The sequence below is a fragment of the Lagenorhynchus albirostris genome, chromosome 11 (genome assembly GCF_949774975.1).
Source record: "Lagenorhynchus albirostris chromosome 11, mLagAlb1.1, whole genome shotgun sequence".
Lineage (NCBI taxonomy): Eukaryota > Metazoa > Chordata > Mammalia > Artiodactyla > Delphinidae > Lagenorhynchus > Lagenorhynchus albirostris.
Genome location: NC_083105.1, coordinates 54,392,163 through 54,411,926, shown reverse-complemented (window position 1 = coordinate 54,411,926; position 19,764 = coordinate 54,392,163). Strand labels below are relative to the sequence as shown.

The 19,764-nt window shown below is 37.3% G+C and overlaps 1 protein-coding gene across 1 annotated transcript in view; it reads right to left on the bottom strand.

Moving 5' to 3' along the window:
* Window positions 1–1,376: 1,376 nt before the first annotated feature.
* TAFA2 (TAFA chemokine like family member 2) overlaps window positions 1,377–19,764 on the bottom strand; it is a 106,371-nt gene continuing 87,983 nt past the window's right edge. Inside the window, exons 2-4 of the mRNA XM_060167036.1 lie at window positions 3,502–3,654; window positions 2,173–2,297; window positions 1,377–1,439 (exon numbers count right to left, since the gene is read on the bottom strand). Coding sequence (XP_060023019.1) covers window positions 1,377–1,439; window positions 2,173–2,297; window positions 3,502–3,654 — 341 coding nt within the window. The remainder of the gene's footprint in view (window positions 1,440–2,172; window positions 2,298–3,501; window positions 3,655–19,764) is intronic.

Genomic DNA, 19,764 nt, shown 5'->3' with positions numbered 1-19,764 from the left:
GAAGAAGCTCCTTCTCTCAAGCCCTCTTTTCTTCTCTTATATATAATGATTTTTCCTTTTTAAATGAGAATCATAGACTCTCAGGGTTGGAAGGAATTTTTAAGATAATTTAATACAAACACCCACTATTGCATGAATCCTCTCTACAGTATCTTCAATGAGGTCTTCCATTAACAGCTGTTCTCCAGGGCAAAGGAGATGAAGGAAAAATAGAAAGGGCAATCCACTATAAGTTATATGAATTTATAAATAAAACAAACTAGAGGATCTAGATGTGGTCTTACCTACTCACAAGTTCTCAGTCTTTCGTCTATCTTGTTTAATTACATTATGAAGAATTTGTGAAGCAGAGACTCAATTTTACGTTTGAACTATTGAGAATATGGCCCAACAGGGAGTGAAGCAACACTTCTAAAACAATTTATTATGAGAATTTAGATCACATGCTCCTGACCTTTTCATTTCAATGATCCAAAAAGCTAAAAATATTTTTAAAGGTCTACTTTATATGAACAGAATTATAGGAAACTTTCATCACTATTACTTAAGAATAAGTAAAATGATCTAGTATAAACTACAGGTTAAGAGATTAGGTTCTGGAATGAAAATATACAGTTTGATCCATAACTTCCCATTAATTAGCTATATGACCTTGGGAAGTCACTTAACATTTTAAAGCTTTGGTTTACTCAGCTGTAAAAGGAGATAATAATATTACCTGTTTCACTAGGCTATTAAGAGGATTAAATGAGCTAATTCACATGAAGCACATTGTTCAGTATATGGCACATGTTTTAAGTATCTAATAAGTGTTAGCTTCCTCATACCCACTGATGTAATAGAAACATAGAATTTAGATATAGAGAACTTACTATTTAAAAAAAAAAATTGTTTCAGAATCTTAAATCTCCAGGCATTTACATGAGTGTTATTTTAGACTAAGGATTAATAGTGTTAGGAAAAAAATTTTCATGCTATAAATAGCTTATAAGGAAATTTTACATTGCCAGAATGGTTTTAACAAATCAATATGGATTATATCATGTGCTAACTGAATAATACAATTATTCTAATTAACTGGTCATGCACTCCACAGATTCTGGAAGAGTGTCAGCCTTTACTGATGAGTCTAGAGTCATGAAATCATTTGACAAAATATAAAGTTATTATTTATTAGAAACTTGGTTACTTCTCTGTATGTCTGAATAGTCAATGCACTAAAGATATTACTCAACATTATATATCTGATGGGATTTTAAAATAATCCTCTTGAATATGTCCATACAAGGTTTAAAAAAAAAAACTATTGTTAATCAATACCGTAAATTACAGTCTCTAGTTTTATGTTACATTTTATTAAATAAAATATCCCCTTTTTATAAAGCATTATTCTGTTCTAGCCCCCAGTTATCCAGTTCTAAACAGTAGTCAGCTTTCCCCTTAGGGCAAAAAGCAAAATAAGACAAAACTTTCATTTGCTGATTCCACAAAGAATTTAAATTCTGCCAGTCCAGAATATCCATGGAAGTAATTAGAAAATGAAAGAATAAAGCTATTTTTCACTTCTCTCCTACCCCCCAGAAATCAGTCATTGCAAGCTGAAATACCTCACTGTCTGAAGAGCATTCCTTTTATATTGACCCTGAGATTTGAAAACTCCTCTTGATAACTCATTACAATGATTACAAACTTAACCATTAGAAAACTATTTATTGATCCAGAAATCAGGGAGGTCAAAATAATTACTCTCATAAAAATGAAAGAATATTAACTGGGAAATGTTTGTTGAGTCATATATAAATTCTCTTTTTTTCAGAATTTATTCAGATCACTATCCATCAGAAGAATGAGGGATTGGGGTCACCTTCCCAGCATTTAACACGCATCCTTGGGGCAGGGGTGTTCACGTTTTTGTCAGTATCTCATGAAGGAACAAAGAGTATTTAATTATTAGGTAATATGACAGTTGATGGCAATCTACAGAAGATGTTATTCTGGGTGAAATAAAAATGTGCTATGAAAAAATGAAGCAGGGAGAAAATGGGAGAAAAATGTACTATGGAAAACTATTACCACTCATCCTACAACCACCATTTAAAGATGTCACTGAACGTGCTCCGTGCTCTATTAATTGAGAGACTTTTTGCTTTCACAGGCTGGCTGTCCACTTACCCTAGTTGTTTTCACTTTATTCCCAGAGGAACAGCTCCATCCTTTCCGATCTGGAAGAACTTTACATTCTTCTCCCTCAAGACATGGTTGCATATGGCACCACCATTTCTGTTCCACTATTGAAGCTACAGGAGATAGAAAAATCAATTTAATATTTTCTGTTTGGGCTTGTTAATTCTTTGGGTGCACGTTTAAAGAGGAACAACAGCCACATATTTTTCCCACCACTGGGATGATTAGATTTTGAAGGATGCTTTTTTTTTTTTTGATCCACAGGGAATCAATCTTTCTAGATTTTTTGACTAAAAATATTTTTTTAATTTTTATTTTACTGTGGTAATAATACTTAAAATTTTAAGATGGTAGATCTCATGTTAAGTGTATAATACAGTATTGTTAATGATAGGCACATTTTTAAAGGATATTTCATGCAACAATAACATATTCATGGACAATAACATATTGGAAAGAATTTGGACAATAACATATTGTCCATGAATATGTTATGGACTTCATGGACAATAACATATTGGAAAGAAACTATGTGGATACATGCATGTGCTGATTTACATAAACATATAAGAAAGTGCGTCCATGACCAGAGTCAATATTTTAGAATCAATGTAGTATTTCCCACAAGTAGGCTAAAATCAGGAAGGCATTCAAATGAGCACAATCTTTTTTTACTGTGGGCAGTAACTATCATCACAAGGAGTGCACCATGAAAATATGAGCACTTAACACATTATTATTTATGATAACATCAATTATATAGACCCACATAAATGTTTATATCCTTTGTAATTAGGTAATCCTCCAAGAAAGAAATTAATATTTTGATAAATCTCTATAAAAATATTTCATGTGAATTCGATCCACAGCTAAACGTTCACTCATCTGTGCAGTGTTTATTTTTTCATTGTTAAGAACCAGCCATGTGTTTAGGTACCCACACTATTTAATCATCTATTTTCATTTTTCCTTTGCCAAATAATTTATACACACACACACACACACACACACACACACACACACACACACACACTCGCCCTCCACTGGCAAATCAATATTTCATGGCATCAAAGTAAGAGGCACGTGGACTTATTGGAACCTCATTATAATGCCTTTTGCTACAAAACCGCATAAGATCTTAGACCATCTTCCAATAGATTTTAGATTTCAAAACGCTCTTCAAGTGACCTTGTACCAACCACATGGTTGATGGTGCGGTCCCCCAGGATTAACCCCAGTCATCAGCATCACAGTGGGATTCCAGTTCTAAGCAGTCCTCGTCTACCCTATCCCAAAGAGCAATGGAAGAAGCCTCACCATCCACACAAGATGGAGCAGCTCGTGTGGTACCTGCCACCTGCCCAGGGAAGCAGGAGCACTTGACTGTTTGTGACCGTTCTTCTATCTTGTTCTTATTACAACATCTGTGGAGTGCCACCACCTCGCAAGTGCCCGTTTTAACATGGTGAGCTGCACAAACAAAAACAAAAGTTGAGATAACATTGAGAAAGATTTGGATACTCCCCCCTCTTTTTAATTAGAAGCACATTAAATATAGTTCTATAAAGGATCCACCATGCATGAAACTAGAAATACAATGATGCTGACTCCATAATGCAGATTTGGTCTCTTTGTTAAATGTGGTAGGACCATTTCTGTCAGTAAATGCTTGGTGAAGCAGGAACAATTAGTGACTAGATTAGAATGAGCTGTTAGAGCAGTCTGAAATATAGAGGCAATGTGTGGTATCATCAAAAACATATTTATTTGCATATGACTTTTTTACACCTTTTTGTTCAACGTGTTGATCAAAGTAAGGGAACCCCCGGACAAGGTGCCCTGTACTAGGGCTGAGACAAACCTTATTCTCAAAGTAGGTGAGTTGATAAAGGTTATATTCTTCATCTAGGGGTGAGTGTAAGGGTCAGGAAGGGAAATTCTTTTCAGAAATCAGGGAGGCAGAGGGTGGGAACCCACTTCCTCAGGATTCTTCTGCTCAATTTCCCTGGAAATGAACTAATTGGGTGATTTTTGAAATTGCTGCCATTTTCCTGAACGTTCCATCCAGTCTCAGGGATGGCTGCGGCATGAAGCCAACAGTATTTCCCGCACCTCCTGGGGGGGCTGGCCCCACCCCTCAGCCAGGGCAAGGGCTCCAGGAGCTCCCTTGCCCCCCCACCTTGCACCCTGGTTCTAAGTTTACAAAGTGTTTTCCTCGTTCCTTTAAGTCCTCTTTCCTGCCTCTGACATTCCCTCCCTCCCTCCCACCTGCAGGGCTGAGATCAGAGGGTGGTGATGGTAAAGGGACCCGACAATGACATGACCCTCCTGTCTCAGGTCAGGGGAGAGAGCTCGGTGGCCTCCCCTCGCCCTCATGTTTACATTTGCAGTCTGAAGCACTTTAAGTTACGTGGGGATTTTTGGTTTGGGTTTTTTTTTTTTTTTTTTTTTTTTTTGGTTTGTCTGTTCCTGTAACTTATTCTCCAATTACTGCTTCCAACTGAAATAAGACTATTAAATGCCTGTTCAGGAGGGAAAAACAAAAAAAATCATTCCTTTCCATTTTGCCTGAGGGAACAGCTGCCACCGAATGACAACCACCACAGCCAGAACGTGGATGGATTTATATCTAGCCTGGAAAAACCCAGTGCACTAAGCTGTGAGGCTCCATCACCCATTTTCTAAACCTCACAGTGAGGCTACTGAACTGTTTGGGTGATTGAAATTTTTGGACCTCACTTATCACATTAGGATAGGGTTTGAGTTTGCCTTCATTGTGTTTTCTACCCAGCATCTCTTCTTCAAAGTATTAACCCTCCTGTGAAATGATCAAGCAAAATTTCCATCTGCTAAAGATAAAACCAGCTTAAAATCAAACATCTGTTGAAATGTTATGCTTTCAGAAATGTAAGAACGTGACTGATATAAAAACAGATTTAAATAGAAAAGTAGGACACAGGGAGTTGTTTAATGTTATAAAGTATACTGAGATCATTTTGTAAATGAGATGAGTACATCATGCATTCATATCAATCTTCCCCTCAGAGATGAGGAACCACTAGGCAGTAACTCAGGTTAGATTGCTTGGATTTTTCTTTTAAGAGAGACCAAATCGCATGGATTGTCCATGTCATTCCCCATGTGAAACCGAGAAACTCAGGTGTAACATACAGCTTTGACACATAATCCTCAAAAGAATGTTAAGAAGCAGATACCATTTCCAATGTCACAAAGATTTTTCTGTCATGGTAGATACAAATGGGGATTTCTCCATGTGATTCAAACACAAGGCGATCAAACAAAAGCTAAAAACTTGAAAGCCGGATTTCTGTTCCTTGTGCTCTAGAAAATATTTTCTTAGCTAAGGATGATTCAGTTTGTTTTAATTTATTGAATGCTTTATGTAATATTATACGAGTCAAAATACTGCTTTCTACACTGAACCTCACTTAGTCACATTTTGAGTCAACACCACATATCAGGCATGGTTCTGAGTAATGGGGATGCAACAATGTGTAAGATGGACATAGACCTGCCCTTAAAGAGCTCATATTCCTGTGGAGAAAACAAATAATAATTAGGTACTAATGATTAAGTAAGACAATATTAGATTTTCTAGCTCCTTGAAAGAAATGCAGTAGGGTAATGTGATTGAGAGTAATCAAACATGGAGGGAAGGCAGATTTTTGTCTCAGGGAAACCTCAGAGTCTCAGGGAAAACCTCTCTGAGGAGGTAACCTGAATAATGGCCTGAATGATGAGAAGAAAGCCTCCATGATGAAGAGCTAAGAAAGGAGGAACTTTCCAAAGAGAAGGAGCAGAAAGTGACAAGGTTCTGAAATGGGGAAACGTGTGGTGTGTTCCCAGGACAGCAAGATGGCCAGTGTGGATGTACTGTGGCTGAACAGCTGAGAGGCTGAGGACAATATGTCAGAAACGTAGGAAGATGGTGTAGGGGCGGGTGCCATGGCAAAGAGATTGGATTTTACTTTCGTTGCAAGGGAAAGCCTTTGGGTGGAAATGCTGTCATCTCATTAATGCTTTAGAAGTTTGCTCAAGCTGCTCTTTAGAGAATGGACTGAAGAAAGCAAGAGTGAAAGCAGGGAGACCAGTCGTGAAGGGGTTGCAGGAGTTCAGGAGGTGAAGGATGGGACACAGACTAGACTAAGGGTTGGGAAGAAGTACCAGATGCGGCATATTTCAGAGTAGAGTTGGTTTGACTTGCTAATGGATTGAGTATGAGCTGTGAGGGGAAGAGGAATTAAGGATTACTCCTAAGCTTGTCCTGAGGAATTAGAATTTGGTGGTTCTGGAAGATAGAGGAGGCCTGGGAAAGGGGAGTTTGGCAAAAGTTGGGTTGGGTCGAAATTACTGTAGTTCTGTTTTGTCTGTGTTAAGTCTGAGATTCTTATAAGACACAGGAGTAGAGATGTAAATCAGGCAGCAACATTTATAAAATGGAGCTTAGGGAAGAGATCTAGACTGCAGATACACACTTAAGAGATCTAGGTTGATAGGTGATATTTAAAGCCATAGACTGGACTAAATTACCATGGAAAGGCTACCGCTACGGATAGAGAAGTAGGGAAGGAATAGTCCAGAACCTAAATCTGGAAGAAGGGAGACAGTAGAAAAAACTGATACGGAGCAGAACATGAGGTAAGAGAAAAAGAACATGAGATAAAGGCATGGAAAACCAAAGAATAAAATGTTTCAAGAAAGAGGGATTGGTCAGTTATGTCAAACGTTGCTGAAAGGTTTAATAAATGAAGTGAAATAACTGTCTCCTAAAAAAATAATATGATGCAGCAGTTAAAACAGAGCCTCCAAAAACACAGTAGCTAGGTTCAAATCTAAGCTTCTTCAAACAGCATTGTAACCTTGGACACATCATCAAATATCTCTGATTAGTATTTTTTCATATCTAAAAGAGGGATATTAATAGCACCGTCTTCATATGGTTGATTTGGGGATTAAATGAGTTAATATGTATAAAGTATTTAGAACACTCCCGGCCTCATAGCAGGTACTCTGTGTTAGCTATTATTAGCACTTGATCTAGATAAAAATCATTTTAATGGCATGATGAAGATAAAAGCATGATTATAGTAAGTTTATTAGAGAATGAGATGCAAAACTGCAGATAATTATAAAAATTTCTTTCAAGGAGTTTTTCTGTGAAGGGAAGAAGGAGATGAAGTAATAGTTGGAATGAAGCAAAGGTTTAAGAAAATTTTTTCAATGGATGCCATAAAAGCATGCTTGCTTGCTGGAGAAATCTGAGAAAATGAAAATGACAATATAGGAGAGAAAGTGGATAATTAAAAAAAGAATGTCCATAAAGGGAAATAAGGAATTGAGATTGAGGGCACCTAGGTGGTTGGCATTAGATTCATGTGGGGACATTTAATCCTAAGAGTGAAGGTGAGATATGTGAATACAGAGTCAGGTAGGTGTGAGCGGATTAGTTGGTGAGAAGATGAAGTTTCATATCTGATTTTATCTCATTTTGCTATGAAATATGAGAGATGTTTGAGAAGAAAAAAAGAATATGAAATATATATTTCAAAGAGGAAGAATAAATTTACTGGGAAAGAGTAGTAGGACTGCCCGGCAGGGAGTTGGCCGATACACCCAGTAAACTGTAGAGGACACAGTGGAATGAATGAAAGGGTGGGATTACAGAACAAAATGGAAATAAACGTCTGTGTGATGATAGATAATTTGGGATGCTTGGAGCTCTGATAGCAATTTAGGGAAACAGAGATGTAAGTCATGATGAGATGTGTCCTGCAAGTCTTTGAATGGAAGCCAGTTTAGAGAACAAGAGATTATTAGGGTTTCTTCAGAGAGTTATGCTAGCAGGCAGAGGACCGAGCTGAGACAGCTTCAGGAAGAGCTGGATAGTGGCTGGGCTCTCTTTTCCACAGAACTGCAGCGGCCAGGAGCACACAGCGGGGTTCCACTAGTCTCTATCCTGAGAAAAGAGGCAGGCACCATTTCAGCATCATCCACCAGGGCCATTTTATCATCTTTGTTACAAGGAAATTTTTATCGTATGTTGGAAAAGAATTGACAGGTGAAAAATTTGCACCTGGTTTTCCCTTCCCAATGCCAATGTCAAAATTCATTTCTACTTTTCCTGACAAGGAAAACTGTACTTCTCCACCCCATTAATTAAATCTAGATGTGGTGATGCGACTTGCTTTGGCCAATGAAATGAAAGCTAAACTTACGAGCAAAAGCAAAGGATATCAGTCTGTGTGGACATTTTAATAGCTAGTGTCATTCACCAGATTTCTCCCACCAGCAAGAGCAACTAATTACATTCTTGATAGTAGAGACTATATCAGCCTGAGTCCCCAAGAGACATGAAACAGAGTCCCCGCCAACCATATGGACATATGAGTGAGAAGCCTTAAAGTGTTATAAGCCTCTAAAATTTGGTGGTTTTTTGCTACTGTCACAAAACTTAGCCTACCCTGACTACACAGTAGTACTTTCCATTGCTTCCTAGGTTGTGCAGTAGGATATATATTGTCAAATGTGTTCGTTGAAGGATAAGTCAGTGAAACATGATATCTCAAAAACCTGGATCTTTCTAGCTTATTGAGTCAATGCAGAACGAACAGAAACAAGAAAATGTTGTTCAGATATTTATATAATTCAAAGGGTTGTAAAGAGTCATTTTACAATTGGATAATTATGTTGGCTAAGTTTAGTATGTCAGAGCTCTGGTGAAGAAAGTGTGCTTATTTCTTCTTTGAGAAGAAAGGAGGTAAAATGATGCCCATATGGTGTAATGAAGAGAAGGATAAGGTAGGAGCTGCACTGGGAAGAAGAGAGGCATGTCCTCCCCCTTCAGAGAATATGGGACTAAATGTTAAGGAATTAATAACAAAGGTGACGCAGAAGAGCAAGCCTCACAGACCCAAGGCCTTTCTGCCCTGACCTTTCTCTTCATTGCCTGTGAATAAAATGCACAGACACACAGGTTGAGTTTCCTTGTGAGAAATAGGATTTTGTGAAAAATCTCTATCAGACTTTGTCCTTCTTATTAAAATTGAAGTTGTAAAGCTTTCTGTGGGGGGATGAGAAGGGGATGATTAACCTTGTTAAAATAGAATAGATGATAGGTAGGTAGGTAGGTGGATGTGGGTGGATGGATGGATGGAAGGAGGGATAATCCTGCACTCAGAGTCTTAAGGCATGGGTAGGGAGGATATTGACTGTTCAATATTTTTATATATGCCAGTATATATGGTAAGTAAAATGAGATATCTCAAAATAGGGACGTGAATCTTCTAGCAAAATTTAGTTCACCTAAGCATGGCATACATATACACACACACAGTTTTCTTATTTGTCTGCTATATATCTTCTCATGTCAAATTCTTGTAGACAAAGGCTAAGTTTTCATGTAAACTGCTAGTATGTGGCATGTGTTTAATAAATGGTAAACAAGCAATTTAAGAAGGTAAAACTAATTCCTGTGGTTTTCCTTTAAAAGGTTAATGAGACTGTAAAAAATTCAAGCAGTTACTAGAATTCTCTACACGGAGTCAGACAGAGCTCATGATAAACTAATCTAATCAAATATTAGGGCTTTCCAAATTAACAAAATAGACTTCACAGACAATCAGCGTCATACTAAAATGATGCAAGACCCCCTGGAGAAGATTTAAATGAAAAAAGAACGAACAATTTTCTTCATGTGACAATCCCCAAGTCACAAAAGATAAAACAAAAAGCCCCACACCTTTCCGCTATTTTCTCCTCCCTGAATGTGATGCATTAATACAAAATGTTGCCTCCTACATTTTTGTGAAATGACACTAGAGAACACATAGGTTTTAATTCTTATGAAAACAGGATTACCAAGTCTTGCCCAGCTCTAATTGTTGCCTTTCAAGGTTATTACCTTCATATATCATTTCAACAATAGGATACTGCCCTACTGGTTCCCCAGAAACATGGCCTTAAGAGACTGCCTCTTAAATCATATCTTAAGATTCCTAAATGTTTTTGCAAAGCTATTATGACTGGAATACTCTGGAATGAAGTCTTATAAGGCATTTTAGCAAAATCTTTGTTTCTAACTATTTTTTACCTTCTCCATAAGAAAAAAAAATCTGAATAGCATTTGGTTTATATGTGTGCATAAATTTTTTAAAATTATATATATACATACACATACCTATATAGACACATTTAATTATATATAATTATATACACATATATGTTTATATATATGTTAGTATGGTCACATTTTAGCCATTACCTGTGAACCAACTGTATACATAAATATGAAAAATGGGTTCACAGAATAGTATTTATGCAAATCATTTACCTTGAGTAGTGGTTGCTGGCCTTTGGTCAATAAGAGCACAAAGCTATGCATATCACATTCTAAATGTAAGAATAATCCGTTCACTCTGGAAACAATTTAAGGAATAGTGGTATTTGCTAAGTAACAGCCATAGAATATTCACTGTATGCTATGCATTATTCCATTTTATCATCACAACAACCATTAAAGAGGAAACTATAATTATCCCCAATTTACAGATGAAGAAACTGAGCCAGAGAAATGGTAAGAAACTTGCCCAAAGTAAAACAGTAATAGAGAAAACCAGAGGTGAGAATTCAGACAGTTTGCTTTCAGAAACCATGATCTTCAACACTATCATATGACGCCTTTTCTACAGAGCTCCACGCACATGCAGTAGACTATAGTTCCAGGTGATGTGAAGGAAAGCAAGAAGTGTGTCACTGTTCCTACATGTGATGCTTGGTAGCCTAGAAAGGACATGGGCTCTGGAACTGAAATATCTCAGTGCAAGTCTACCCTAACCTATACTATACTTGAGTAAATGCTTAAGCCCATTCACCTTTCAAAGAACTGGTTTGTTCATCTCTAAGATAGCTCCATCGAGTCCTTATAAAGACCAAATGAGATAATGTATGTGAAACTGCTTTTAAATTGTATAGCATTACTTAAATGTTATTTTAATTTTAACTATTAATGTAATTAATGAATACCAAAATGATATAACATATAAATTTAAAAGATATAGTTGTTAAAGATCTATATTCTATAAAAGTTCTAATTTAATATTTAAAAAAATCTATGTGTATATACATATATATATATATGTATACACACATAATTGTGTTGACATGAGATGCATGTAAAAAAAATTAATCTGACACAAGCTACAGAAGAGAGTAAATTCAGCGTCAAGCTGTGAATTTGTTCCTACTTGGTTTCCTCTCCATTAGATTTCAGTTCTTATTTGTATTCTGATTTGTCTCATTGACTCTGAAATTTTGTTTGTCTCCATACACTCCTATTTAACAGTTTTACCCAGCTTGACTAGCTCCCCAGAGTATGCATTACACCTTCTAAGCAGAAATAAAGCATCACCTACATGCACCAATAGGCATCTGAAGTGCAAGCTAGTTAGTGGATTCAGGTTGCTGTAAATCACTTTGAATGGAAAAAATGTGCTGAAACAAAAACTTGCTGAGACAGCCAATTTCTCACTTTAATTCATTAGACTGAAAAAATAGGGCACATTTTTAGACTTTCATGATGAAGCAATCTAATTAAAAGAAATGGCCATTTAAAAAGTTCAATGAAATTTCAAAAGTTCACATAATTTATGAAGTCAGGATGATTGGGGAGGAAATAACCAAATGTCAATGACATTTTTACAGAGCTTGTTTTCTAAAACTGCTCTAGTTTCATATGGAAAAAATAAAATTATTGGGGAAAAACAGATTGCCACAAAGGATAATAATCCTAATAACAGTACGGTCTCCGTTAACAGAAGCAAACTCTCAACCACAGGATGTACCACAGTCTATTTTAAGAGAAAGAGGCAGAACAGAAGAAGATTCATTCTTGGGGGAATTTTAGATTCACTGCCCCTCAGCTCAATCATGAACATCTTCTATATCCACGTTTTAAATGAGAAGTGATGTTGAGGAAGGCAAACCTCAAAGAATATTGGTCTCTTTATAAACTGTCCAACAACTTCTGCTGGTAAGGTCTGCTCTGAAAAAGAGGAACTGGAACAATCAAATCCATTTCTCTAGAAATTTGAACTAAAAGTCACAGAATTGTCCCATGGAAATGGGCACTTGAGTCCAAAGGTCATTTGGCATCAGAAGTCAGGTAACCTGTGGAGAGCTTTGTGAGAGCCTCACTGTGTTGAGACATGGGGACACATAGGAGTGGGAAAAAAGCACAGGTGCAAAGGTAAGAGATAAAGAAGTAGGTAGTTCCACCACCTGCCTTGGTGTCTGCCTCTCCTGAGGTCTTCCTGAACTTTTTCCTCAATTACTGAAATATTTTATAGAATAGGTTTCAGTGAGCCCCTTTTTTCCTGATGTAATTTGATGATGTCTCTGTTCTCTGAACCAAAAATAATATACTGACTAGGATATTTCCTTTTTTTAGATAAAGTTAAAATTAACAAAAGCTAATTATCAATCAGAACTATTGTACAGCACAGGGAACTATATTCAATATCCTGGAATAAACCATAATGGAAAAGAATATGAAAAAGAACATATATATATGTGTGTGTGTGTGTGTGTGTATGTATGTATATATATATATATATATATATATATATATACACATACATACACACACACACACACACACACACACACATCTGAGTCACTTTGCTGTATGCCAGAAACTAACACAACACTGTAAATCAAATAGACTTCAATTTAAAAAAAAAGAAGTATTTTCTACTACTACTTTTAAGAGCAAAAGACAAGTTTCCACCTTCAAAGTAGGATCCAGGAAATTCACCATTCAACAGTCTCACTTCCCATATTTACCTCATAGTGAAAGTTGACATTTCAAAAGATAACCAACTCCAATTACTACGAGGGGAAAATGATCCATAATATTCTTTTAAATGTTTCTAAAGGCAAACGTTTAAAAGTAGATTTCCTGCTTAATCCCAAATTGTACCCCCAAAATGTGAAGAATCAGAACATCCCCAATTCCTAAACACTATGAGAGTCACACTGTTCTTTTATGACTAATAATATTCCTGTAATTGCTCCTAGGAAGGAGAGCAGGCAGCCCAAGAGCTTCTTCAGGGAAATGATAGAGTGAGCAGCGAGAGCAGTGAAAAGAAAGATGGGATGTTGTCCCTGAAGAGTGAAATGTTGAGTAAGTCCCTGAGTCTCTATCCTCATCTGCAAAATGAGGAAATCAGACTAGTTTGAGAGATAATTTAAAGGTTCCTTCCATTTCTAAAGTGTTATGAGTTTATGAAATGATTAAGTTTCATTACAATGGGTACAATATATGAGACCTATCAGAAAATGAAAGTCGAAGTAAAATGTATTTTTTTAATTGCTTCAAACTGACAAATTAACCTCACTAAGTCACTGAACTTAATGAGAAACTGAGAAGAGAGTTTATGAAATTTATATTTTGGATTTATTTCTTACCTGTATGAAGCCACAAATCTTAACTACACAGTGTAATATTCACTATAAAGTCAACCTGTATCCTCACGTTGCTTTATGTACAAAATAGTTTGATTACTGTTGATTCCATGAGAGCAATCAAGTCCAAAAGGTAATATATAACACGGTGGTTTGGGTGAGGAGACTGAAGTCAGATGGTCCAGGTTCAAGTCCCACCTTTAAAAGAGAGTATCTACCTATTCACCAAGCCTCCTTTTTCTTTCCTCCTGGGCACACAACTAGACTACATTTTCCAGTCTCCCTTGCACATAACACATGGAAGAGGGGCAGAAATGAGTTATACTTCTTCAAGACCAGGCCTACAAAAAACCTCCCACTCTATCAGCCACTCTCTCTCTTCCCCTTTCAGACAGATGTCAGTGCCAAAGGTGATTCTGAAGAGTCACCGTCAGCCTGGGCCCCTGAATGACTGTGTAGAGGAGAGATCTACCTCCTGATACTAACTGGATTCACATGCACAAGGAATAAACTTAGGCTATGTTAAACCAATAAGATTGAGTGTTATACCTGTTACAATAGCCAGTATTAATTAATATGCAATAATATTCCTAGTAATGGACCTAGGAAGGAGTTGGGTACAATCCAAGTGCTTCATGAGAAAAATTACACAGAGAATAAAAAGAGCGGTGCTATAGTCTGAATGTTTGTGTCCTCCCAGAATTCATATGTTGAAAACCTAATACCCAAGGTGATAGTATTAAGAGGTAGGAACTTTGGGACCTTTGGAAGGTGATTAGATTTGGTGCTCTTATAAAAGAGAGCCCTGAGAGTGAATTTACCCTTTCTGCAATGTGAGGATACAACATGAAGTCTGAAACCCGGAAGGGGGCCCTCACTCTACCATGCTGGCACCCTGATCTCAGACTTCCACCCTCCGGGACTGTGAGGAATAAATTTCTGCTGTTTTTAGGCCACCCCCTCTTTGGTATTTTGTTATAGCAGCCCACGTGGACTAAGACATGCAGAAGATAAAAGATGTGATTTGAAAACATTAAGCCTCAGCTCCTCATCTGGGAAATGGGAATTGCATTATCATCTACCATAAAGGGTTATAATGAGGATCAACTGAGTCAACATTCATAACGATATATGATAAAGGGTAAATGTTAGCTATAATTATTATGGAGGCCTTAAATCCTTAAATCTATTTATATACCATGTGAATATCTAAAAGAGGATCAATTGATTTTTAGAGACTTCAAGTCTAATAAAGTCCTACTTGGCCATTTGACAAAAAAGAAATTGATGGTTAGAAAACATAATCCTAATTCAAGATCATAGATTAGTACTCAGCTCTCTTAATTTTAGTTCAATGTCACTTCCATTACCAACTCCCCACATCTCTTTGCTCACCAAATTCCTCTCATTTTGCCTCTTTTACACCTTAATTCCTCTCCCTCCTCTACGACCTCACTTCTACTGTCCTAGCCTAGGCAACCTTAGCACCTTTTCCTTGAATAATCATGAGGGTCCCTATTTGCTAGATCGTTCCCTTACACACATAAACACACACATTCTACCATAGTAGGTCTTTCTAAAATAAAGCCTAGGGTATAAAAGTATCCTTGGCTCGTTGTTTTTCATAGGATAAATTCAAAACTCTTGGGCATAGCACACGTATCCTTACATCAGGCCAACTCTGATTTCTCCAGCCTCACTTTCCTGGGCACTCCTGCTGCAACCTATGTGGAAGTTATATAAACTATTTTTATAATTTTATTATATCATTGCTCAGCACCTTTCACTCTTTCTTGAGCGCTGGCCCCACTTTTTACTCCACGGGAACACCTAACCCACCTTTAAAGTTCAGAACACTGTAACACCTACTCAATGAAGATTTAATCAACCCTTCGGGTAGACTGGACTGCTCTGTCCTCTAACATTTTCTTACTTATTTTGCCACACTTGTGACAGTTTTCTATATTTACTTTTTACATCTCTCTTTCCCTCTACTAAATTGTGAGGCCCAAACTCATGATTATTCATCTCCGAATCCCCAGCTTGAGGCACAGTTTGAGATCCATAATAGAAAAATCAATATGCTTGATGAATAAATGAATACATAAATGGTTTACTACAAGAGTTCTCAAGAGAGAAAAAACAGTAAATTTAATCATTTTTTCAAGTCTAGGCTTAGATGAACTTATTAGAATTGTAAAAACATTTGACCTTGCTATTTTGTGGATATGTGTTTAATTTGCTCTGTTGGAGAACCAAGTAGAGTTTCAAGAAGAGAGCTCTGGATTGGGAGGTCAGAAGCCCTAAATTCTATTTCCAGAACTACCACAAATTGACTATTTAATTTTGGGTAATTCAGTTAACTATCTCTCTAAATCACAATTTATCATCCATAAAATAAGGAAGTTGGCCATATATGATAGAACATTTAATACCATGTATTAAAGAAAAAAATGTAATGTCAGCTAAAAGCATTTCAACCAGTAGCATTTGTACATAATAGAAGAAACTTCCAACATAATCAGTGAAAACCTGTTCATCAGAGAAGCAGTGGGATATTGTACTCTGACCCTGGAGACCTTGACTTTGGTCCCAAATTGGTCAGGAAAACTCTTTGAAAAATCACTTTACTTATTTGGACTTCAGTTTCCTCAACTACAAAATTAGAAGGATCTCTAAGTTTCTTTTCCACTCTGAAAATATATTATAAGCCACATACAAATCTAGATAGATAGAGGCATTAAGTAATTTAATTTTAAAAAATGATTATCTACTGAGAGAAGGATGAACTTCTATTTCCTGTATCTAATTTTGCAGATTCATAATCCCATACCCTTCAATATACTAAGAGGTTTTCTACATCTGAAGTATTTTTTGAAGCCAGCAAGATATCTATAAACAGAAGAAATTGGTATTATTCAAGAATGAACAAAATCTTTGCCTTCCAACCAAATCTTCTCTCACACATGGAAGGTTTGCTTTGTTCCCAGTGATTGACATAAAAAGCAAATTTAGGTTATCTTTCCTCAACACTTCAGTAATTTCAATATGGAACATCCAGGTTCTGAGTGTCACTCTAGATCAAAAGGATATAAATCCTAAGTCGAATTTTTAAGGAAAACTACATAAGCCTTTAAAAAAGTTTTCAGATGCTAGTAGCTCTTTGAGAAATTATATTCTGTACTCCCTAGTCACTGGGTAAGAATTTTACACCAACATGTCAATTTAACTTTTTTGGTTGTTGATAGCTTCTGATAATGTCCTTTTTAAAAAATGTGTTTACAATTCAGTTATGATGGGAAATTCAAATTAGAATAGAGAAGCAGCAAAGTGTAGAAGAAGGATCATTGGTCGGTGAGTCAGAAAAATCTGTGCCCTCATTTGCACTCCACTACCTGAGATCTCTGCAAACTCATTCACACACATTAGAAGATTCATCTAACACTGATGAAGTTCCAGGCATTGCGCTGTCTCCTGAGAATATAAAACTGAGGGGAAAACAGTCCCTGCTTTCAAGGAGCTTAGAAGGCAGAAGAGAGGGAGAGCCATGTAAAATAAAGTGATAAAGAGGCCATGACCCACATAGCCACAGAATGTACTAAGATAATTTAAAAAATGAATTGCAGCCAGGAAGGGGCAGGTGTGAGAAGGGAGATAGGAAACAATTTGTAAAGAAGATGATGTTTAATCTGAATTTTACAAGATTCTTGGAAGCTTGCCAAGTCAAGTCAGCAATATTGGTCCTGCTTAGTTTCCTGGTCTAGACTAAATGATCTCTAAGCTTCCTCCAGTTTTAAATTTCTATAATTTCACTGACATCTTTAATAACAATATAGAAAGGTATTTATTTCTGTTTTGTTTACACACGTGTACATTTAACCACAGTACATATACTATCCAAAACCTTATATTGAAATATTTATAACATAAAACTTTCTAAAACAGTTATCTTGCTTCTTTAAACATTTATATCCTAAGCCTCATTTAACTTTTCAGTTTAATCTTTGCCTTGATTATAGGCATCCAGTCCTCTGGTGTGTTGGAAGTACAGCTTTAAACGGATGCAAAAAAACACATGACACAGTGTGAAATGTAGCAGTAAGTGAATACTAACCAAGTGGCATCCCAGGAATGTTATTTTGTGGAAAAGTTCCCTGGTGTTAATTCGTTCTTTTGGTAATTTGCCTTTTTTCTCCTGAAAGCGAAGTGAGCATGTACAGTAACAGGCCCTCATGGGCAGTGTAAAATGGACACCATCCAGCAAAACTAATTAATGAATCAAAGGCTCAAGCAGCCTTAGGCTGGGAGGCAGCAGAGCATCTGGTGGTTTCAAGAGGAAAGCAGACAGATGCTGGCTTTTACACAGCTGTGACTTGCTGTGTAACTTTGAGCAAGTTTCTTACACTCAAGCTGCAGTTTCCTCATCTGCAAAACAAGAATAATAAGCCTACTTCACAATGTTGTTGGGAAGATTAAATTACAAAAGGGAGATAAAGCTCTTAGCACTGTGTCTACCACATAGACAATGTTCAGTGGTTATTGGCTATTATTATTATCATCACTATTACAAATCCAGGGCTCCTATTATCCTTGCGAGAACACTCTTCAGGATGAAAGATAGGACGATGGCAGTGGTTTTAAATGAAACTAATTTATGGATATAGTCCTCAGCAAGTTACCCTCTCATCGAAGAGTCAGTAGATAATGTAAATAATCGCATAGCACAGTTGACCCTTGAACAACACGGGTTTGGACTGTGCAGATTCATTTACACACAGATTTTTTTCAGTAGTAAATACCACAGTACTGCACCATCCGTGCTCGGCTGCATTTGCAGAAGCAGAATCCTGGATGCGTGGGAGCCACGTACATGGAGGGTGGACTGTAAGTTTTATGGGGATGGTTGGCTGCTCCAGGGGTGGATGTCCCTCACCACCACACTGTTTAAGGGTCAACTGTAGTTGAGGACACAAATTCTAGAGCCAGACTACTTGGATTCAAATTCCAGTTCTGCTCTTTACTAGCTACATAACCTTTGACAAGTCACTTAACATCTCTACAGCTCAGTTTCCTCATCTTTAAAATGAAGAAAAATCATAGTATGTGCCTCATAGCACTGTCTTAAGGACTTAATTAATTAATACATAGAAAGTATTTGCAACAGATTCTGGCCACGGTACATACTCTGTAAATGTTTGCTATTGATAGAAATGACAATTTGCTTAACACCTCTGGTGAAGTAGGAGGTAGTGTCACTGATGGGGAGTGAGATGCGGTTGGTGGTTTGGTCTTACCTCAGTGGCATCAGCATTCTCATGAAGCCCTTCTGAGGAGAAGGACAGCTGAGAACCCATTCTCTAGGGTCAGACACACCTGGATTGGAAAGCTGACCTATTGTGCATGACCTCGTTCAAGTGACTTCACTCCAAAGTCTCGGGGGGCTTGGTCATAAAATAGGAATCAAACTATCTACCTCAAAAAACCATTGTGAGAATGAAATGGGATACTGAATGTAAAGCAGTTACCTCTATACTTTTGGTTTTTTTTAAAGGGCTCAACCTGAGGCTTCAGTGAATTCAAAGCCCACGCCTTAATCCTGAATTGTCTCCTAGCCTAAGGGGCAAGAAAGCTGCTCAGAAAAACTGTCACACTGTTCTGCCACCAAACCCTCACTCTTGAACCTTATTCTTCATTATATCATTTGACCCCCACCACCCCATGCTAAATTTGCTTCTCACCTGGGACTCCCAGGTGCTTCTCACCTGGGACTTCTCACCTGGGACTTAGTGAGAGTCCTCATGACGTCTTGTGAACATTTACTGACAGACACTTGCCACCATCCTTGACCTTTTAGGTCCAACCCTGTGCCCCCCACCCACGCTGGCTGTCATTCTTATTCCCTCTGCCTCTCATGCATGACTTCAATAATTTGTTCATTTAATATTTACCCAATGCCCGTCGTATGCTAAACACAGGGAGGCCAAAGTCTCTGCCTTGGTGCAGAAGCCACACTTTCAGCAAATTATGACATAGTTGGAAGGCAGCACAGGGGACTGATTCAGGATACAGGCTATGAAATCAGATCAGCCCTGGCCCTCT